The 22,470-nt window shown below is 45.7% G+C and overlaps 1 protein-coding gene across 1 annotated transcript in view; it reads left to right on the plus strand.

Moving 5' to 3' along the window:
• Positions 1 to 22,470, plus strand: part of LOC122554012 (coiled-coil domain-containing protein 177-like) — a 61,050-nt gene that overhangs the window by 18,915 nt on the left and 19,665 nt on the right. The window contains exon 2 of the mRNA XM_043698497.1: positions 17,821 to 17,931. Within this exon, the coding sequence (XP_043554432.1) occupies positions 17,821 to 17,931 (111 nt within the window). The remainder of the gene's footprint in view (positions 1 to 17,820; positions 17,932 to 22,470) is intronic.

Raw genomic sequence — 22,470 nt, forward strand, 5'->3', positions numbered from 1 at the left:
TGGGATGCACTTCGGAAGGTCGGTTTGGAATTGATGGGCCAAATGGCCTGCTTCCACACCGTGAGAAATGAGAGGCCTGTACTGATATTAGACCTTGGGCTTTACTTACACCAGCTGGGTGAGCTGCTCCAGTTCCCAGGCCTCCACAGGAATGTTGATGGAGGCTGCTGGAGGTAGGCCTTGGATTGGGGAGGGTGAGGTGGATGGATTGGGGCGGCTGGAGGTGATGGGGAAGAAGTGGGACTGAACAAATCATGGGGGCCAGGGAGGGAGCAATCCAGAATTGACTGGGAGGGAGCACGATGATTGGAATGGGTCAATCGGAGGGGTTTAATTGGGAACGAGGACGGTGAATGGGAGGGGGCTAAGCAGGAGAGCAGGCAGTAGGTTAGAGAAGAGCCATGTTGGGGGAGAGGGTTGTCAGTGGTTGACAGTCAAGGGGGGGTAGTGGTGGTTGTGTGGGTTAGTGATCAGAGTGGTTGGAGGGTGACACTTAGGAGCTGGATGAGATTACTTGGAAGTGATGGGAAAATTGGGCTGAGTCAGCACGGCTTCATCAAGGGAAAGTCATACCGGAGAAGACAAAATGCTGCTAAGTAAGATATTAACCCATGGTATTAGGGTCAAGGTACTGTCATGAATAGGGGATCGGCTGACTGGCAGAGAGTGGGATCGAGGGGTCTTTTTCAGGATGGCAGCCCCTATGGGGACTGGTAGAGTTCTGCAGGGTCTGTATTGGGGCCACAACTATTCACATTGTACATTAACGATCTGGATGAAGGAATTGAGGGCATTGTTGCTAAGTTTGCTAATGGCACAAAGATAGATGGAGGCAGATAGTGTTGAAGAGATGCAGAGGCTTCAGAAGGACTTGGACAGCCCAGGAGAGTGGGCAAAGTAGTGGCAAATGGGATACAATGCGGCAAAGTGTGAGGATATGCACATTGGTAGGAAGAGGAAGGCTTCAGGAATCTGAAGCATAAAGGGGTTCCTAGTTTGGGATTCTCTTAAAGTTGACGTGCAGATTGAGTTGGCAGTTAGGAAGGCTGGTTCAGTGATAGCAATCATTTCGAGTAGGCCAGAATGCAAGAGCAAGGACGTACTGCTGAGGCTGTATGAAGCCCTGGTCAGTCTGCGTTTGTAATATTGTGAGCAGTTTTGAGCCCCGTATCGAAGGAAGGATGTGAGGAAAAGCTCTTTCACCCAAAGGGTGATGGAAATGCGGAACTCCCTGACTGCATGGGTGGTAGTGGCAAAAATCCTCATAACATTTAAAAATTATTTGCACTTGCAATGCAAGGGCATACAAGGCTATGGGTTAACGGCTGGAAAATAGTTTTAGAATCGTTAGGTCGTTGTTTTTGACCTGTGTGGACTTGACAGACGGAATGGCTTTTTTCTGTTTTGTAGCCTTTGATGACTCCAAGACTTTTTGGGATGTCCAGCCTACATGCCTAGCTCTGGGGCTGTGGAGTTCTTCCTGACACTGACAATTGTCCCTGGTTCAGTGGGACTGGAATAAGTTCATTTCCTAATGGTCTTATCTTTGTATGGCCCTGTGTTCTTGAATTAAAAGGCATGTGTATTTGGGACACAGACTCTATCATAGCATATCTATGTAGCCTCACGGCCTCAGAGCGGGCCTGGATTTGTAGTTACCAGGGTTTCTGGTGCTATAGGATTGTCCTGGAGTTCCCATGCAGTGAAGATCAGCCCCCATCACACTGTTGTGTGCGACCCTGGCCAGAAGCAAAGTTGCAGCGACATTTAAATATATATTTCTTTGGCCTAGTTCTTGAAACATTTCTCTTTGCCACATATAAAAATATTTTAAAATAGGGCAAAAATATAGTGTGGCCAAGCATCATCCAGTGGGGTAATCTTTGCTTTCTGATTGGTATTGGATGGCTATGGGAGGGGGAACGGGAGCTGTGCAAGTCATGTGATAAAACCTCCGGGAATACCTTTAATCTGAAAGATCGCCGGGAAGACTGGCAAAGATCCATTGTTGAGAACAGAAATACTGGAAAGCTTCAGCCGCGTCTGAGACCAGCGTTAAAGTCTTGTGTTCAATAGTAAAAATGAAATGCTCACACTTCTCCCCCCCACCCTCGTTCCTGCCCCTTTAGCTTAAATCTATGCCCCATGATCATTGATCCCTCCACCAAAGGGGAGAAGTTTCTTCCTGTATACCAAATCTATGTCCCTAAAAGTTTGTTCCCAACTTTGCAGGTTATTTTCAGCCTGCCACTAGATGGAAGCATTGTACCATCCTGCCCTTCAGGAACTAGGGTTGGTGTGAACTTGGGAGTGATGTACTGTCTCATGTAACTAATAGGAAAGATTAGTTATTAAACACACAGTTATTTTTATTACTTTATGAAGGCAATCTGCCTCTATCTGAGCTGATACGTACTGTTCCTGAAACTGATAAGCCAACTCGGTGGCATTTGATAATCTTTGAGCTTAACTGAGACGTATCGACTCATGGCCTTGGGACCTCAAGCACTTTCGAAGCCAATGTAAAACTTTAGAAGTCGCCTCTAAGGTATTCCCTCGTTACCTAGGGTGAATTTTGTTCCATTCTGGCATTGTGAATCCTGACCTGATTGAATAGCCCAAGGCTAGCTCTGCACTCCCTGTCACAGGCCAGGCTAAATGGTGTTTGAGGGGGTGGGTGCGTGAGTGATCTAGTTTTTGCACAGGCCTTCCCCTGTTTGTATCTGGCGTGGGAGACACTTGGAAGTGCCTGCTTTTGGACTGACTCCAAAGATTACAGCAAGATTCCATCAACAGATTTAAGCCTTGATTTTATTGTCACGTGTACTCAGGTACAGGAGTACCATGAAATGTGTATAAAGTCGCCACTCACGACACCATTTTAGGTGCCAAGACACCCAGATACCAAAAGCTTAGGTACACAATGATAAGCGAAACAGAGTCAAAAAGTTAAGCATTACTTCCATCGAATAAGTAGAAAAATAAAGAAGTGGGGTAATGGTTAGCATTCAAGTCCATCTTAACTTAAATGAGGAAAATAAAGGGATTGAGTGCTGGAGTTGGGAGGATCATGTTGTGGCTCTACAGGACATTGGTTAGGCCACTGTTGGAATATTGCGTGCAATTCTGGTCTCCTTCCTATCGGAAAAATGTTGTGAAACTTTTTACAAAATTAAATTGCAGCATTTAAGAGGCATTTGGATTGGTATTTGAGTAGGAAGGGTTTGGAGAGATATGGGCCGGGTGCTGGCAGGTGGGTCTAGATTGGGTTGGGATATCTGGTCGGCATGAGCGGGTTGGACCGAAGGGTCTGTTTCCGTGCTGTACATCTCTATGACTCTAAGTTAAAAGCCCAGCAGACTTCGATGAGTCCTCTGCTCAGCTTGTTCTCTGGGAGACCTCAGCTGCCTGTTATTTTCCAGGGGACCTGACTCACTGCTCGCTCTCCCCACGTTGGACTGTGAGCCCATCGCTGCTGCAGCTGCCACCTCTCCAGTCTTTTCCAGAAATGTCCAGGCAGGATCCACTTGCACGCTGAGTTATCGCCAGGCCGTGCCGAAGGATTGCTGTGAGCTGGAGTAATTCTGCAGGTCTGGCACCATCTGTCGGGGGGGAGAGAGAAAGAGAGAGCTACAGTTAATGTTCCGGGTCCAGTGCACCTTCTTTCAGAACTGATGGTAGCTTGGAAAAGGTTTTGGTATGTGCTGAAGACAGTGGGTGAGGTTAAAAAAGGAGTGAGAGTCGGGGTGGGGATCGAGCTCAGAGAGAGAGGAAGGACAGTTAGGCAGACAAAGAGATAGATAATTGTAAGCCAGGGAAGGAGAAAAGCTGATAATGAGGAACCATAAGTAGGTGAAAGTGGGTTGGCTGCGCTGAAAGCAGTCCATGTCTCGACAGGGCCTGGTGTGTGGAGGTGCATAAAGAATATGGAAGGAAATGTGTAAAGGATATAGAAGGAGATGTTCAGGTTTTAAAATTACTGAACACGATACTGAGTCCTGAAGACTGCAGTGTCCCCCAGTGGAAAGTGAGATGCTGTTTGTCCAGCTTGCGCTGAGCTTCACTAGACAGAGATGGTTGACCAGGGAATATGGTGGTGTATTGAAATGGCAGGCAACTGGAAGCTCAGGGTCATTTTTGCAGAGAGGATATCGGTATGCCACAAAGCGACCCCAGCCTGTGTTCGTCAGCCCAGCGTAGAGGAGACCACGCACATTGTGAGCAGCTTGAACACAGTAGGACTGGTTTGAGTGGAGTGCAAGTAAATCACAGCTTCACCTGGAAGGTGTGTCTGAGGATGTTGAGGAAAGAGGAGGTAAACAGGCAGGTATTGCTCCTTCTGCGATTGCAAGGCAAGGTGCTGTGGGGCTGTGGGAAGATGTTGGGAGTGGAGGAGGAGTGGTACGGGGGAACAGTCCCTGTGAAATGCTGATAGGTAGGTTAGCCTGGAAGGCTTGGTGCAGAATAATGCCAAAGTGTGGGTTCACTCACCCGCTCAGCAGAGAGAGGGGGCTACCCACCTCGCCTTTACTCTGTTGTGATAATGTGGCGTGATTAGCAATGCTTCGTCAGTGAGGTTGCTTCATGGAGACCTAGAAATCGCATAAGCAGCCTTCAAACTCAACCCAAAAATCCAATTCAGCACTGAGACTGAACAATCAATACTGGCCTGGACATGAGGGAGAACTCCCTTGGCTGTACTAACAATGACATCTTTCTTTCACAGTCATCTGAGTTAGCCCCTCGGTTTAAGATTTCATCTGAAATATGTGGCAGCTTTGACACTAACTCTGCCGTCCCATCAGCGATGATTGCATTACAGAGTGGACTCGATGGGCCGAATGGCCTTACTTCCACTCCTATGTCTTATGGTCTTATGGTCCTATAGCTTGAGAGATACTCTCGTACAAAACAGGAGACTTGGTATGTGTCTGGTGAGACTTTGTTTCATGTGTGAACCGATATGGACGGTTGGTTTTATAAATGGATTATTTAATAACGAGCACATCAGGGTATCTACTAAAACTGTGAACAGAATCTTGTGGCCTCCTCATGTTTGATGTGCTGGGGTGCATTTAAACGTACCCCGTTCAATCCAGATTGGGAAAGCATATGGACATCCTTCCAATCCCGTTGCCAGTTGATGTTGGGAATTAATCCCCAGCTAAAAGGCCTTTCCTGCCATCTCTAGTGCTCATATAGTGTTGAGTGTGAAGTGGAACCAACAGACTGCTAACTCCTGGGTATTTGTTCAGCCTGGTCAAAGCACCGGGCAATGAGTGTCCCACTGGCAGCAGCCACTTGGTGGTGCTGTCGTTCCACAGACCGGCCAGGCTCTGATTGGCATTCGCTCTTTGGAGGAAGTAGGGTTTAGGGTCCTCAGTCCCTTGGGTAGGCCCAGTGATGGCCTGAGTGGAGTAAGATGAAACTGCCCCCCCCAACCCCCCCAAAAGTGATGATGAGGGGCTCTCAGTGGTTCTCCAGCCAGCAGCTGAGATGTGGTCACCTCCCCAGCATTCCACCCTGAAACAGCGCAGCTGAAAATAAAACGTTGGGGCAGCAGAAGGCCGTTCATCCTATCGGATCCGCTTCACCGTTCAATGACCTGATAATCGTCAACTCCACTTTCCTGCCTATTTCCCTGTCATCCTTGATTCCCTTACACATGAAACAGTCTGTGCATCTCAGCTTTCAATATAGTGAAAGACTCAACCTTGACAGCTCTCTGCGGTAACGAATTCCAGAGATTCACTACCCTCTGTGAAAAGAAATTCCTCCCTATCGCCATCTAAAATGTCCCTTACTCTGAGGTGAAGCCCTGTGGTCTTAGACTCTCCTACAAGGGGAAACCTCTCTGCCTCTATCCAATTAAGCTCCTTAAGAATCTTGTATATTTCATAAGGTCTCCTCTAATTCTAAATAACCTGCTCTCTAAATAAATTCCCCCTGTTGCTATACATCTCGCTTTACAATGACATCTGCTGGAGTGTTGGACCATTAGTCCTGGGAGCTGATGGCCTAGTGGATTGTTAATCCAGAGACCTGGTTCTGGAGACCTGGGTTTGACTCCTGCCACGGCTGATGGTGGAATTTGAATCCTACAAATATCTGGAATTAAGAATCTAATAATGACTATGACACTATTGTTGGGAAAACCCCAGCTGGTTCACTAATATCCTGTAGGGGAGGAAACTGCCATCCTTACCTGCTCTGGCCTACATGTGACTCCACACCCACAGTGATGTGGTTGACTCTTTACTGCCCCCTGGGCAATTAGGGATGGGCACTAAATGCTGGCCCAGCCAGCGATGCCGTCATCCTGTGAATGAATAAAGGAAAAAAAGTCACCATATCCATGTCCCCCATGACCTTATAAACCCTGATAAGGTCACCCTGCAGCCTCTGAGGCTCCAGTGAAAACAGCCTCAGCTTATTCAGCCTCTACCTCTAGCTCAAACCCTCTAACATCAGGTAGCATGTTTGTAAATCTTTTCTGAACCCTTGCAAGTTTCACAGCATCCTTCCTGTAGCAGGGAGACCAGCATTGAACGCACTATTCCAAAAGTGGCCTACCCAATGTCCTGTACACCTGCAATATGATCTCCCTACTCCTGTACTCAATGCACTGACTAATAAAGGCAAGTGTACCAAGCACCATCTTCACTACCCTGTCTACCTGCATCTCCACTTTCCATGCAGTGTGAATGCCTACTCTTACATTGACTAAAAACACTTTAATCACCGTCATCAGTGATTTATGCTTTCCTGGTCTTCCACCAAAAAAGGTCAGGTGACCGTAAGCATGTGATAAAAATTAAGCCAGATGCAGAACCTGCGTAAAAAAAGAGAGGCGGTCTGGGAACATTCTAGAAACTCTTGGTGCATGTTTGAACAAATGCACAAAACGCAAATCACTGGGTGCTTTCTTGTGAAATGTGTTTTCAGATATTTCCTATTGGTTACCTTTTATTTGCAATTTGTACAGTATTTCCTGTCAGAAATCTGACTCGATTGATAGAAACAAGACTGTTATCTTTCTTCCCTTAATTTTCTGTTATACAATATGTACTTCGTACATCAATTATAAATGGATGTAGTTAAGAAAGAAGTCTCACGATTGAAGTGGTGAAGTTACTGATTTACAGGGTGTGGGTGTACTGGCTGGGCCAACATTCATTTCCCATCCTGAGGTTGAGATTCAACCCACATTGCTGTGGGTCTAGGAGTCACATGTAGGCCAGTCCTGGTAAGGACAGCAGTTTCCTTCCCAAAAGGACATTAGTGAGCCAGATGGGTTTCTTTTCCCCACTGACAATGGTTTCAACAGTCATCACTGGACTCTAGATTTTTACTGAATTCACATTCCCCTATGTGCCACAGTAGGGTTTGAACCCAGGTCATCAGAACATTAGCTAGGTCTCCAGATTGATAGTCCAAGCAACAATACCACTTAGCAATACTTCTATACAGTCAATAATGCCATTCGGCCATACCTCTATACAGTCAAGATTAGAGTGGTGCTGGAAAAGCCCAGCAGGGTCAGGCAGGATCCGAGGGGCAGGAAAATTAATGTTTCAGGCAAAAGCTCTTCATCAGGAATTCATTCACCCCATTCCTGATGAAGGGTTTTTGCATGAAATGTCGATTTTCCTGCTCCTTGGATTTTGCCTGACCAGCTGTGCTTTTCCAGCACCACTCTAATCTTGACTGTATAGAGCATCTGCGTACCCACTTCCGCCCATACCCATCTGCGTACCCACTTCCGCCCATACCTCTATGCAGCTATTTCCCACCTCTGTTTTCTAATAATTACTAAGTTAACGCTATCATGTTAGGACCATAGGTGAAATAAAGCTTAGTTACATAGCGTTATGTCCGATATACAACACAGTCACAGGCTGTTTGGCCCAACCAATCCATATTGGTAGTTTTGCTCTACTCAGGCTTTCTTCCACCATTCCTCCTTCATTGCAATCATCCAATTGCTTCTCCCTCAAATGCTTGCCGACTTTCCCCTTAAGGATATCCACACTTTTTATTTCAACACGCCTTGTTATCCCAAAAGGAAGAATAGGCACAAGTAACCTCCCAGAGACGCTGGGGAATCGAATTTCTAGCGAGAGGGCAGAATTGAAGCAAATCAGTTTTAGGAAGAAAATGGTGCTGGGTTAAATAATGGGATTAAATACCGACAATTCGCAAAGTCTAAAGGAAATGGCCCTGGACATATTGGATGCATTGGTGCTCATCTTGCCAACGCTTTTCATAGACCCTGGAACAGTTCCTACAGGTTGGAGGATGGCAAATATAGCCGCTCACTTTGAAAAAGATGGGAAAGAAAACACAGAGAATTACAGACCAGTTGGTTTAACATCAGGAGTGGTGTAAATGCTAGAATCTGTTCGAAGAGGTGCGATAACAGAACAATTGGAAAACGTTAGCTGGATTTTACAAAGCCAACATGGGTCTTTGAAAGGCAAATCATGCTTAAAAAAACACACCAGAGTCTTTTTAAAGGATGCAGCTAGTAGAATAGAAAATGGAGAACCAGCAAGTGTGGTCTATTTGGATCTTCAGAAGGCTTTTGATAAAGTTCCTTCTGAAAGATTTGTGATGAAATTAAAGCATGTGGGATAGGGAGTAATATATTGATATGGATTGAGAATAGATCAACAGACCAGAAAAAGAGTGGGAATAAATGGGTCTTTCTCTAAGAGGCAGGCAGTGACTAATGGGAATTCGCAGTGCGAGGTCCTAAAATATTCACAGTATATAAAAATGTAACACTATATTGTGCACTCTCTTCTGCTCCCCGATGCATTTTGTATAGTACGATCTGCCTGTGTAGCACTGAAAGAACACTTTTCAGTCTTGGGTACAGGAGTTGGGAGGATCATGTTGCGGCTGTACAGGTCATTGGTTAGGCCACTGTTGGAATATTGCGTGCAATTCTGGTCTCCTTCCTATCGGAAAGATGTTGTGAAACTTGAAAGGGTTCAGAAAACATTTACAAGGATGTTGCCAGGGTTGGAGGATTTGAGCTATAGGGAGAGGCTGAACAGGTTAGGGCTGTTTTCCCTGGAACGTCGGAGGCTGAGGGGTGACCTTATAGAAAAAAGAACAGGAAATGACATCACCACCCAAGGAAACCTAAACACATAAAAAAAAGCGGGTCATAATACCAGTGCTTCACCGGAGGCTCACTGATGATGTTACCTCGTATGGTGATGAGACGTCTGAAAATGAACCTTTCAGCTCAGTGAGCAAACTTACATTCAGAACCAGTCAATGAAAGCAGACAAGTGGTTCAGCTAGCAATTAGGAAGGCAAATGGTGCATTGGTTTTCATTGCAAGGTGAAGTAGGGATGGATAGCTTAATGCATTAATACAGGGCTTTAGTAAGACTACACCTGCAGTGCTGTTGGTGGCCCTACAAAAGAAAAGATATACTTGCTATTGAGGGAGCGTAGGGGAGAGTAACTTGGCTCGTACCAGTAATAGCAAAGCTGTTCTCTGAGGGGAAATTAATTTGATTGGTCTTGCATTCACTAGGGTTTAGGATGGGGGAGGGCGGCGCGGGATCTGATTGAATCATGAAATTCCAACAGTGCCAGACAGACGCAGGGAGAATATTTTGCCTGGTTGGGGAGTGTAAAACCAGAGGTCACAGTCTCTGGATAGGTGGTCGACAATTAAGAATTGAAGGAAGGCAACATCTCACTCAAAAAGTAGTGAGCCTGTGGAAATCTCTACCACAGAAGGTAGAGATTTCCAACTCACTGAATATTTTCACTGATAGAGACATTTTTAGATTTGATCGGGTCATGAGAAGAAAGCCGGAATATGACATTGAGATAGAAGATTAGCCGTGATCATGTTGAATGGTGGAGCGGGCTCGAAGGGCCAAATGGATGGTGATGGCTAGCACAAGGGGAAATAGCTTTAAATTGATGGGACGTAGATATAGGGCAGATTTCAGAGGTAGTTTCTTTACTCAGAAATTAGTAGGGGCGTGGAATGCACTGCCTACAACAGTAGTAGACTCGCCAACTTTAAGGGTATTTAAATGGTCACTGGATAAACACTTGGATGAAAATGGAATAGAGTAGGATAGATGGGCTTCAGATTGGTTTCACAGCTCGGCGCAACATCGAGGGCTGAGGAGCCTGTACTGCGCTGTGATGTTCTATGTTCTAAATCAATCCATAATTCTCCCTTGTTCTCATGCAAGTAGCTCCAATTTTCCCAAGTCTTACTTCGTAGAGGGGGATTCCATTTCACTGGGCAGCATCCCGGTGAATCTGAATTGGCCCCTCTCTCGTGCCTCAGCACATTTCCAATATTGTGCCAAACTAACCTGTGACATCTCCAGCATGAGTTAGCGCTGCTGCCTCAAAGGGCCAGGGACCCGGGTTCAATTCCACTCTCAGTTTGGACATTCTCCCTTCGTCTGCGTGTGGCCCCTCCGGATGCTCTGGTTTCCTCCCACAGTCCAAGTTAGGCAGATTGGCCATGCCCATAGTGTCCAGGCTTGTGTAGGGTAAGTGGAATAGCCTTGGGGAATGCAGGGTTATTGGGTAAGGGGGGGGGGGGGGCGGAATTGAGTCTGAGTTGAATGCTCTTCGGAGAGTCGGTGTGGACCTACTGTGCCGAATGGCCAGTTTCCACACTGTAGGGATTCTTGACCCCATTTCCCAAGTTAGCATTCCTGATGTACCAGGAATTGTTGTCTGTGTCTGAAAGTGGTGATACTGAGGGCTGTCTAAAACACCATCCACTAGGTCGATATAATTTGGACTTGGGGATAGCTTAGGATCACAAAGGAATGAGACCTAACATTCAGATGATGTTCAAAATCTTTGTAATAATGTCTACTATATCAATATAACAGGAACTGGCTGCTAACCTACGATAAGCCAGATACAATAGACAAGTATCTGTTCTACTTAGACCAGAAAGTGGTTTACCTCTAACACACTGAACCAAGCAGGATTGTGGAATGCTGTATTCACGGAGGATGGTGGCAGCAAATAATATGCACCATCTACCCTGTGGTGAGGTACAGACTGGGTTTAGTTGCATGGACAACAGCAATGAGGAAGTGCAACCTATCTGTTCAAGTGAAGCACAAATCCATGTCCTACTGACCCAACGATTCACTGAGTCAAGGCTGAGGCCTCTTCTGGAGTAATGCATCCAGTTCCTGTCGCCCAGTTATAGAAAAGACGTTATTAAGTTAGAAAGGGTTCAGAAGAGATTTTCCAGGATGTTGCTGTGTGTTGAAAGCTTGAGTTATAAGGAGAGGCTGGATAGGGGACTTTTTCCACTGGAGCGTCAGAGGTTGAGAGGTGACCTTATAGAAGTTTATAAAATCATGAAGGGCATAGAAAGGATTAATGGCCGGTGTCTTTTCCCTGGGATGGGGGATTTCAAGAGTAGGGAGACACATTTTTAAGGTGAGAGGGGAGAGATTTACAAAAGACATGAGGGGCAAATCTTTTAAACAGAGGGTCGTTTGCGTGTGGAATGAACTTCCTGAGCAAGTGGTGGATGTGGGTACAATTGCAACGTTTAAGAGACATTTAGATAAGTACATGAATAGGAAAGGTTGGGAGGGATATGGACCAGCAGCAGACAGGTGGGACTAGTTTAGTCTGGGATTATGGTCAGCCATAGACTGGTTGGGGCTGAAGGGTCTATGTGACTGTATGACTCTCTGTCTCTGAAACATTGTTCTTTCATCAGACAGGGTATCAAACTTGTTCATCTCCTCAGCAAATTTGCAGACACTCTCATCCAATGCTGTTCATGTTACTTTCACACTGAGGGAATTTATCTGTCTCAGTTTCTACTGGATCCTATTACTTTTGTCAGAGTATATTTTGGATTGCATTTTCCCTTTCTGTTCATTTCCCCTTTGATTAATGTTTCTAACCATTTCTTTGGTCAACTGTATGTGTCCCTCTCAGAATCAGCAGTTCATTTTGAAGGAATGTGCTCCCATGTGGACATGCTTACAGTGGCGTGGCTCACAAAGGTTTAATCAATGCACCTTTTAAACATCATTTACTATCAGCTGCACATGGGATTTAACTGCTGGCATCTATTATTTCCTACATCAATCTTTGCTGTCCCTGTGGATCAGCCTCATTGATTTGGACATATTGTGTGCTTACTGAGCGGACATAAAATGTCCTGATCTTTCCAGCTGGTGTCACAGGAGTGATCTGCCTAGACTTTCCTCCACATTTAATTGAGGCAGCTACAATCCCACCAAATCCGACAGGATTTGTGGATTGGGATGTGGCGGCCCTTTCCACCTGCTCCATTACACTCGAAGGTCTCAGCATTCCTGATCTGTAATGCGAGGGTATAAAGGGGTATAATGTTCAGATGCTGCTTTATTCCTATTGTTAATACTATGCTGTCAATGAAGGATTTCACCAATGTAGCATAACCCAGGCTGATAGTCCAGTACAGTGGGGCAGGAGGGTGGTTGGATAACTTTGTTGACCAGAGCAAGCTGCCGAATTATGCCAATGGTGTGAATTCAACTGGCTGTGGTAGTTCATGGAGGCCTGTCTGAAGAAGGGCTTGTGCCCGAAACGTCGGTTCTCCTGTTCCCTGGATGCTGCCTGGCCTGCTGCGCTTTTCCAGCAGCACGTTTTCGGCTCTGATCTCCAGCATCTGCAGTCCTCACTTTCTCCTGTCTGCAGAGTAGTTCCCCTCAAGCAATATCTAACCAACTGTCTTGCTTTAATGAAGAGAAATGTGGATTATCGTCTATTTTCTTACATACTCTTACCTTTTCTTACAAGGCTGCAAAAATTAAAGTGCCACTTTTGGATTAGATATTTAATCACGGCTCTGCTGTCAGCACTTACAGGTGATTGTTCGCATATGATAAAAGCAAACAGGCCTTGGGTATGGCATAGAGCACGGAAACAAACCCTTCAGTCCGACCCGTTCATGCAGGCCAGATATCCCAACCTGACCTGGTCCCATTTGCCAGCACTTGGCCCGTAGCCCTTCCTATGCATATACCCATCCAGATGCCTTTTGAATGTTGTAATTGTACCAGCCTCCACCACTTGCCCCAACTCCAACTAGACCCCACCACCACCAAGAACATCTTCCCCTCCCCACTCCTCTCTGCCTTCTGCCAGAATCATTCCCTTCTTGGTTTGTGCCACTCTCCCCACCAACCCCTCTGAACTCCCAGGTACCTTCCCCTGAAACCAGAAAAGACGCAAAACCTGCTGGTACACCACACCCCTCACCACCATCCAGGGCCCCAAACAGTCCCTCCAGGTGAGACAGAGGGTCACCTGCCTCTTCTCCATCTTAGTTTACTGCGTCAGGTGCTCCCGATGTGGTCTTCTCTACATCGGGGAGACCGAACATAAACTTAGGGAACGGTTTGCCGAGCATCTCTGCCGAGCCCACAGGGGTCAACCGGACCTCCCAGTCACTGCCCGTTTTAATTCCCCTTCCCACTCACTTTCCGACATGACCATCATTGGCCTCCTCCATTGCCACAATGAGCCCAACCATGAATTGGAGGAACAGCACCTCATCTTCCGCCTGGGCAACCTACACCCAGAGGACTCAACACTGAGTCCTCCAATTTCAAAAAACCTTCCTTTCCATCCCCCGACTCCATTCCCAACCCCCTCCACCCCACCCTGCCACCAACCAGATTCATCCCTCCCAGTGACCAACCAGGTCATAACCTCTGCCTGTCTTCACCTATGAGGAGAAAGTGAGGGCTGCAGATGCTGGAGATCAGAGCTGAAAATGTGTTGCTGGAAAGGCGCAGCAGGTCAGGCAGCATCCAAGGAACAGGAGAATCGACGTTTCGGGCATAAGCCCTTCTTCAGGAATGAGAAAAGTGTGTCCAGCAGGCTAAGATAAAAGGTAGGGAGGAGGGACTTGGGGGAGGGGTTTTGGAAATGCGATAGGTGGAGGGAGGTCAAGGTGAGGGTGATAGGCCGGAGTGGGATGGGGGCGGAGAGGTCAGGAAGATGATTGCTGGTTAGGAAGGTGGTGCTGAGTTCGAGGGATTTGACTGAGACAAGGTGGGGGGAGGGGAAATGAGGAAACTGGAGAAATCTGAGTTCATCCCTTGTGGTTGGAGGGTTCCCAGGCAGAACATGAGGCGCTCTTCCTCCAACCGTCGTGTTGTTGTGGTCTGGCAATCGACGTTTCGGGCATAAGATTTAAAAAGACCAGAGGGGTAATCTTTTCAAGCAGAGGGTGGTTTGGTCTGCTATTACACAAAATCCATTGTTAGCCACTAATAGTCCCCATTAGCAGCTATTCATTTTCCTAGGCTTACCATTATCCACTCCTTTGTTTGTCCAACTGTTCTACTCTCTCTTTGGGCTCTATCTCACCTGTTGTTTACTCCTTACCTCCTCCCTCCACCATATCTTCTGCACTTTCCTAGCTGCCATCACTTCAGAGGATGCGCCACTGGACCCAAAACGTTATGAAAAATTAATGTGTTGGATTGGAAAAGAGCCCAGCGTTAGTGTGTTGACGAAGTACAAAATGGAGGGGTAAGTTATCAAAAGAAAAAGGAATGTGATTTAATGGCAAGATAGGCTAGGCAAAAAACATTGATGGGCTGAATGTGTTATAACTATTTTACAAATCTTCCTTCTACTTTGATTGATCTCTTTACCTTAATCCTTACTCACCTCTCTCGACAGTTTCAGAATGTTTAGGTGGTGTCTTTGAATCACTACAGTGTGGAAGTGGGCCATTCGGCTGATCGGTTCCATATATTTCCTCCTTACCATGGGCGGCACGGTTGCTCATGAGCGGCACGGTGGCTCAGTGGTTAGCACTGCTGCCTCACAGTGCCAGGGACCCAGGGTTTGATTCCAGCCCCGGGCGACTGTCTGTGTGGAGTTTGCACATCCTCCCCGTGTCTGTGTGAGTCCGCTCCGAGTGTTTTTCTTCCCACAATCTAAAGATGTGCAGGTCAGGTGAATTGGCCATGATAAATTGCCCATAGTGTTAGGTGCATTAGTCAGGGGTAAATACAGGGTAGGGGAATGGGTCTGGATAGGTTATTCTTCGGAGGGTCGGTGTGGACTTGTTGGGCGGAAGGGAATCTAGTCTACCCTATCCCTGTAACCCTGCATTTCCCATAGCCAATCCACCTAATCTGCACATTTTTGGACTACAGGAGGAAACCAGAGCACCAGGAGGAATGTGCAAACTCTACACAGACAGTTACCTGAGGCTGGAATCAAACCCAGGTCCCTGTTGCTGTGAGGCTGCAGTTCTAACCACTAAGCCACCGTGCTGCTCTGAATGCAGGTAAGCACTCATGTAAGACAGGGAGACAGTGAGGTCTGCAGATGCTGGAGATCAGAGTTGAGAATGTGTAGCTGGAAAAGCACAGTGGGTAAGGCAGCATCTGAGGAGCAGGAAAATCGACGTTTCGGGCATAAGCCTGAAGAAGGGCTTATGCCCGAAACGTCGATTCTCCTGTTCCCTGGATGCTGCCTGACCTACTGCGCTTTTCCTGAATATTTAGGTTGATTTTTCTGCTCCTTGGATACTGCCTGACCTGCTGTAAGTTTGCAGCAATACTGCCTCAACTCTTATGTAAGACACCTAATAGCAGCAGCAAGGTTAGGGAAATGGTCTCCTTCTTATTGGAAGGATGTTGTGAAACTTGAAAGGGTTCAGAAAAGATTTGCAAGGATATTGCCAGGGTTGGTGGGATTGAGCTATAGGGAGAGGCTGAATAGTCTGGGGCTGTTTTCCATGGAGTGTCAGAGGCTGAGTGAGGGGTGACCTTATAGAAGTTTATAAAATCATGAAGGGCATGGATAGGATAAATAGACAAAGTCCTTTCCCTGGGGTGGGGGAGTGCAGAACTAGAGGGCATAAGTTGAGGGGAAAGATATAAAATAGATCTAAGGGACAAGTTTTTCACGCAGAGGATGGTGTCTGTGTGGAATGGTCTGCCAGAGGAAGTGGTGGAGGCTGGTACATTTAAAAGGCAGCTGGATAGGTATATGAATAGGAAGGGTTTGGAGGGATGTGGGCCAGGTGCTGGCAAGTGGGACTAGATTGGGTTGAGATATCTGATCGAAGGGTCTGTTTCCATGCCATACATCTCTATGACTCTATGAAATGGGAACACAAATGATAGCTCCAGCTGAAAAGTTGTTCTCAGCAATAGCAGAAGAGGGTAAAGCATTTATCTAGGAAACTGTGCAAAGCAAGCAATATTGAGTTGGCCACCCATCAGATACCCAGTTTGACAATCATTTGTATTGGGACCAATTGATACTATTAGCAATGATCCAATAATTCTCTCTCTCGCTCTATGTCTTAAGATTTATTTTGTGCTCTAAGTAGTTTAAGGTTAGTTCAATATTTAATTTGTGCTTCTTGCTTTTCCCTGGGAGTGACCTAAGTTGTTTTTATCTCTTACCAAACTCAGAAAAGGTATTCACATAGTGAGACCCTGTGTGGTAACAGTTCCTCAATATCTCAGGACATCTTTACAGGATGTGTTCAACTGATGTTAGTATTTGTACTGCTGTCTGGGAAGGACATTTCTGCACACAAATGGGCTGCCTTATTTCTTTAAAACCTGTTTCACTGGCTACAGAGTACAATGGGGCATTTTGAAGTCAGAATAGATCCTATGGAAATGCATGTCGAGAGTGTGGTGCTGGAAAAGCACAGCAGGTCAGGCAGCATCCGAGGAGCAGGAGAATTGATGTTTGAGGCAAAATCTCTTCATCAGGAAATGTATATCTTTCTTGCTAGCTGCTGTATTATATCAGCTGAATGACGTCAGTGATCCTATCATCAGCTTTGGCTGGAGGTTTTCTGAAGACGTCAATCGATGCAGGCCAATATTTCATTATTGCAGACAGTGTATATATTTGTTCTAAGAACCCTCAATTCCATTCCTAAGCATGTATAAAGGATATCCATGGCCTGGATACTGCAGCTGATCCTGTTGGAATCTGGCGTAGGCCTCCGTCTCCCGGCAACAGGATCTCCTCAGTTGATGTGGCTGGAAGGGTCAAAAACTGGAAGCAGGTCACACTCTTTGCACCAAAGTTGAATGGTTAATTTGTGCCTTGTTCTCACATAATGTCTCGAGTCAACACCTAATAAAAGATTGTCAGCTATACAATTGATTTTAAAATCAATTACCTGGCTGAAGCCACTAATTTTTGAGCAATTACCTTCCCTCCCATAAACTTTTAAATCAAGCCGGTAGCCGAGGTGCAGTGAGAATAAAAACGTAACCACGTTTTGCCCCCTTTGGGGGACTCTCATATATCAAGGAGAAAACTGGGCAAATCTTGGGCTGCTAACCTTCCATGACTATGCTGCAATCACTGAGAGTCATAGCATATTTTAGGGCTGTTTATTTATTTTCTTCGAAGTTTGCTTCTTGGTTACAAAAGTATCAGAAACAGCAGAATGACAGACAGAAACGGTACAATAGTCACACGACACCAGGTTGTGGTCCAACAGGTTTATTTGAAATCACACAAGCTTTCAGAGTGCTCCTTTGTCAGGCGGAGTGAAGAGAAGCACACAGGTACAGAATTTATAGGCAGAGAGATCAAAAGATCATACAAGTGGTCTGAGTGGAGTGTTGACAGGCTGAACAATATGTCTCTGCAGGTGGTGAAAAGTGTCAGATGGTGTGAGTAAAGTGTCAACAGCGGGATAGCAATTTCGACATGAATATACCATCATGGTGGGAGCAGCGTCCACCACGTATACTCACGTGACTCAGCCAATGTTGTTTATCTCATACTTTGCAGGCCAGAATGCACGGTGTATTGGAGAGACCGTGCAGATGCTACGACAATGGATGAATGGACGCCATGCAGGAACCGGCAGACAGGAATGTTCCCTTCTAATTGGGGAATACTTCAGTGGTCATGGACATTCAGCCTCCAATCTTTGAGTAAGCGTCCTCCAAGGTGGCCTTCGAGATGCACAACAATGCAGAATCATTGAGCAGGAGCTGATTGACAGTTTCCGTACCCATGAAGACAGCCTCAACTGTGATCTTGGGTTTATGTCACAATACATGTAGCCACATCATACTGTTCTGTGTCTGTAAACCCTTCCTTACTGTTCTGTTTTAACACCATCACCTTGATAATGTGTTATGATCTCTGTACCTTAATTAGTTTGTACAGTTTTGGATTACTTGTTACTTTGGCTAGACCCTCGGCATGTGACTCTTATAGCTATCATGTTGCCGTTTGGTTTGTCTCCAGCACCACCTCTTTTAAGATTTTTTGTAGTTATCTCTCTGCCTCAATTAATCGGATTATAGATCACCCCTTCACTTGCTATTCAGCTATTGATGCTTTACTCACACTGTCTGCCATTTTTGATCACCTGCAGAGACTTATTGTCCACAGAATCATAGAATCCATATAGTGTGGAAACAGGCCATTTGGCCCAACAAGTCCACACTGACCCTCCAAGCAGTATCCCACCCAGACCCATTCCCCTACCCTATTACTCTACATTTCCCCCTGACTAATGCACCTAACCTGCTCATTCCTGAACACGATGGGCAATTTAGCATGGTCAATCCACCTAATCTGCACATCTTTGTGCTGTGGAAGGAAACCGGAGCACCCCGGAAGAAACCCGTGCAGACACGGTGAGAATGTGCAAACTCTACACAGACAGTCCTAGAGTCATAGAGAGAAGATGGAATCAAACCCGGGTGCCTAGCACAGTGAGGCAGCAATGCTAACCACTGAGCCACCGTTCAGCCTGTGGGCACTCCACTCACACCATTTGTATGATCTTTTCATATCCCTGTCTTTAAATTCAGTGCCTGTCCTGTGCGCTTCTTTTCATTTCACCTGATGAAGGGGCAGTGCTCCAAAAGCTTGTGATTTCAAATAAACCTGTTGGATTATAACCTGGTGTCATGTGCCTTCTGACCTTGTCCACCCACCCCACTCCAACATCATGACATTTTCCAATAGGCTTTGGAAGCTGAAATAATGCATGGGACAAGAATGTCAGGTAACCAGTTATGGAACTTGACGGTTTGGGTTGGGAGGTCATGCAATGAAACATCCAGAGGTTTGCCCGGTCACAGCTGGCAGAAAGTACATTGTATTGGTTTGGAATCTGGAATTCTGGGTCTTACATTAGGATGTTAAAAGTGTGGCTTAGTTGTTTTATCTGTAAAAGTTCACCTATCTGGATATTTGTACCGGGTTTCTGCAAATATTTAGCACCAGATTTCTGATCAATCCCTCCTTTCAGTTTATGCTTGGCATCTCTGTGGCTCTGATCCCTTTCCTTACTTTTTCTTATTTCACAGGATATGGTGCCAATCATCCTGCGTCCAATCATGTGTCTGCTTTGTCCTGGATGGCATAAAGCTTCTTGAGTGTGGTTGGAGCTGCACCCATCGAGGCAAGAAGGGAGTATTCCATCACACTCCTGACTTGTCCCTTGTAGATGGTGGACAGGCTTTGGGGAGTCAGGAGGTGTGTTACTCGCCGCAGGATTCCTGGCCTCTGATCTGCCCTTGTAGTGTGTGGAATGACATCCTGAGGAAGTGTAGATGCAGGTACAATTACAAAACTTAGAAGTTTGGATAAGTTCATGAATCGGAAATGTTTGGAGGGATATGGGCCAAATATGGACAGACGTGTCTAGTTTAGTTTAGGAACATGGTTGGCATGGACTGGTCAGACTGAAGGGTCTGTTTCTGTGCTATGTGACGCTATGACTCTATGGTTGGGCCTAGGACATAGTACTTCAGATGTTAGATCAAGAGTCTTCAGAAGGGATAGTCTCAGACTGTATCACTAATTTTTAGAAGTCTCAGAATGTGAGACTATGATATTTATGACTATACATATGAAAGATGTAAATTGGAGCAGGAGTAGGCCATTCAGCCCCTCGAGATTGCTTTGCCAGTTTATAAAGCAATGGCTGGTCTGATTGAAGCCTCAAGTCCACTTCCTTGCCTCTCTCTTATATGGTCTCACTGCATTATTAGTCAAGAATCTAGCTAAGCCTGAACAATACGCAATGGTCTTCAGTACCCTGACTCTTGACTGTCTAAGGGAAACATATTCTCTTCATCTCCATCTTAAATGAAAGGTCCCTCATTATCAAACTGTGTCCCTTAGATCTCACCTGTCCCATGAGGGGAAACACCATTTCAGCATCAACTTTGTCAAGTCGCCTCAGGATTTTATATTGAATTACATTGTTAGTTATGAGGATTTCTGTGAGGTGTCTTAGTGGAAATCAGCTTTGTGTTGATTCACGGAGAGTTTCTCTCAGCGAGGCCCAGTGAGTCTTTTGTGCTATCATCTCAAGCTTTCCTCATTTGCTTTGAACCAAGCCCCACTGACCTCCCAGTCATTCTGTTTTTTGACTTGCCCTAAGCATATGTTCTGGAAATTGCCATGATATCCTGGGATTCCTAGCACCAGCACCATCTTTGAAGTACAGCTGTGTACCCAGTCAAGTGTTAGCAGTTCAGAGATACCCTTCACTGTGTACATGATGGGAGAGCAACTTCAAATCCAATGCTTCTCAGGTACATAGGTGGCATGGTTGTCACTTCACATCCAGGCTCCCAGTCTCACTGTTTGAGTGCCAAGATGCAACATTAGTTGACCCATCCTTAGCCTCCTCTCACCTTACAACCTTGCCAAAGTCAATGCCACCCTTTACAATGTAATCAGTGTAGCCCAGCATCTTCTCGTTGTTCAATGTGGGGCAATCACATACAGGGAAATCTTCAAGTAGCTCAAGGCGTTCAATTTTATTCAGTAACAGCAAGATTGAACCACTAGCAAACAGAAGCTGCATTAGTCTCTTGGAACAGCAATGACTGTGGCCTTTGACCACTGGCTAGTTTACAGTCAGTGAGTGATCACTGCAGCCAACTCTGATCAACTGGAACCAGGTAGCAATTAAGCCCTGTCTAGCTAGTAGTGCCTGATGCTTCTGAACTCTTTCATATAAATGGTGGTGTACTTAATATCCTGGTCTCCCAGCTCCTCAGTATTCAACATCCTCCTCTTTGCCTGGCCCAGTTGTGCAGAGTACACCATGCAAGAATTATGCTGAAAAATGTGTTGCTGGAAAAGCGCAGCAGGTCAGGCAGCATCCAAGGAGCAGGAGAATCAACATTTCGGGCATAAGCGCTTCTGAAGAAACGTCGATTCTTCTGCTCCTTGGATGCTGCCTGACCTGCTGTGCTTTTCCAGCAACACATTTTTCAGCTCTTATCTCCAGCATCTGCAGTCCTCACTTTCTCCATGCAAGAATTATGTGGCACACTATGTCTGGAATGCACACTGCTTTTCCCTGTTCCCCAAATGATCCAAGCACTGAAATCTCTTCTTCAGGAGACCTAACGTCTGCTCCATGATGGCCCTGATTAAGAGATGTGCTGTGTTATATTTACACTTGGCTTCACTCAGGGAGTTATGTAACAGGATCATCAGCTATGGTCGCCGAGGATAACCTTTGTCTCCCAATTCCCAGCCTTGCAAGTCATCGAGCCCTTGAAATGAAGTAGGAGTCTGAGAGTCATAGAGTATAGGATCATACAACATGGAAACAGATCCTTCAGTACAACTCCTATGTGTTGAACATAATCTCAAAACTGACCAGTCCCATCTGCCTACTCCTGTCCCTCTAAACCTTTCCTATTCATGTGCCTGTCCAAATGCCTTTTAAATGTTGTAACTGCACCTGCATCTACTACTTCGTCTAGGAGTTCATTTCACATACGAACCACCCTGTGTGGAGTTCTCAACGTTATAGGCATCATTTGCAAAGTAAAATCTGGTCTGTGCTTTCTGTCAACCTGAGCCTGAAATTGGGAAGCTTTGAGTACTTTTTATAAATCTTTAAATTCTGTGATGACTCAGGGGATAGTTCAGGCTCAATTTCCAGTGTGCTACTCCAGTGAGGTGCAACATTAGGTGTTACATCTGCAGCCTTCATCTTTATATGCCAACACTACAGTTTAAATCATGTCCATCATCGTACTGTACAGGTCCACCATCGAGACCACACTAGTAGCCATCGGATCCCCTATTGCCTCTCCTACATAGATGTTGAATTTCGACAGTACTCCATCAAGAGCATCCAGCTGGATTAAGTCTTTGGAACCCTGGTGTGGGATCCTGACCTTCTGAATCAGAAGTAAGTGTGTTACTAAATGAGCCAAGGCTGAAATCCACATTTTAACACCGTATCTCATTAGCAGCAATGTTGCTAAATCTGCTTATATTATCTCTAATAATCAAAAGGCTTGCTTCCGGGTAATTCTCCAATGAGTCCCTCAAAGAGGTAATCATTGAGCCAATTTGCACATAAAGGTTCTTACAAATCTATAATGAATTTTTAATAAAAAAAAATCAATCCTTCCTGTACTGGCATTACATTACTTTTCTGAG

This window comes from Chiloscyllium plagiosum, chromosome 10, assembly GCF_004010195.1.
Source record: "Chiloscyllium plagiosum isolate BGI_BamShark_2017 chromosome 10, ASM401019v2, whole genome shotgun sequence".
Classification (NCBI taxonomy): Eukaryota; Metazoa; Chordata; class Chondrichthyes; order Orectolobiformes; family Hemiscylliidae; genus Chiloscyllium; species Chiloscyllium plagiosum.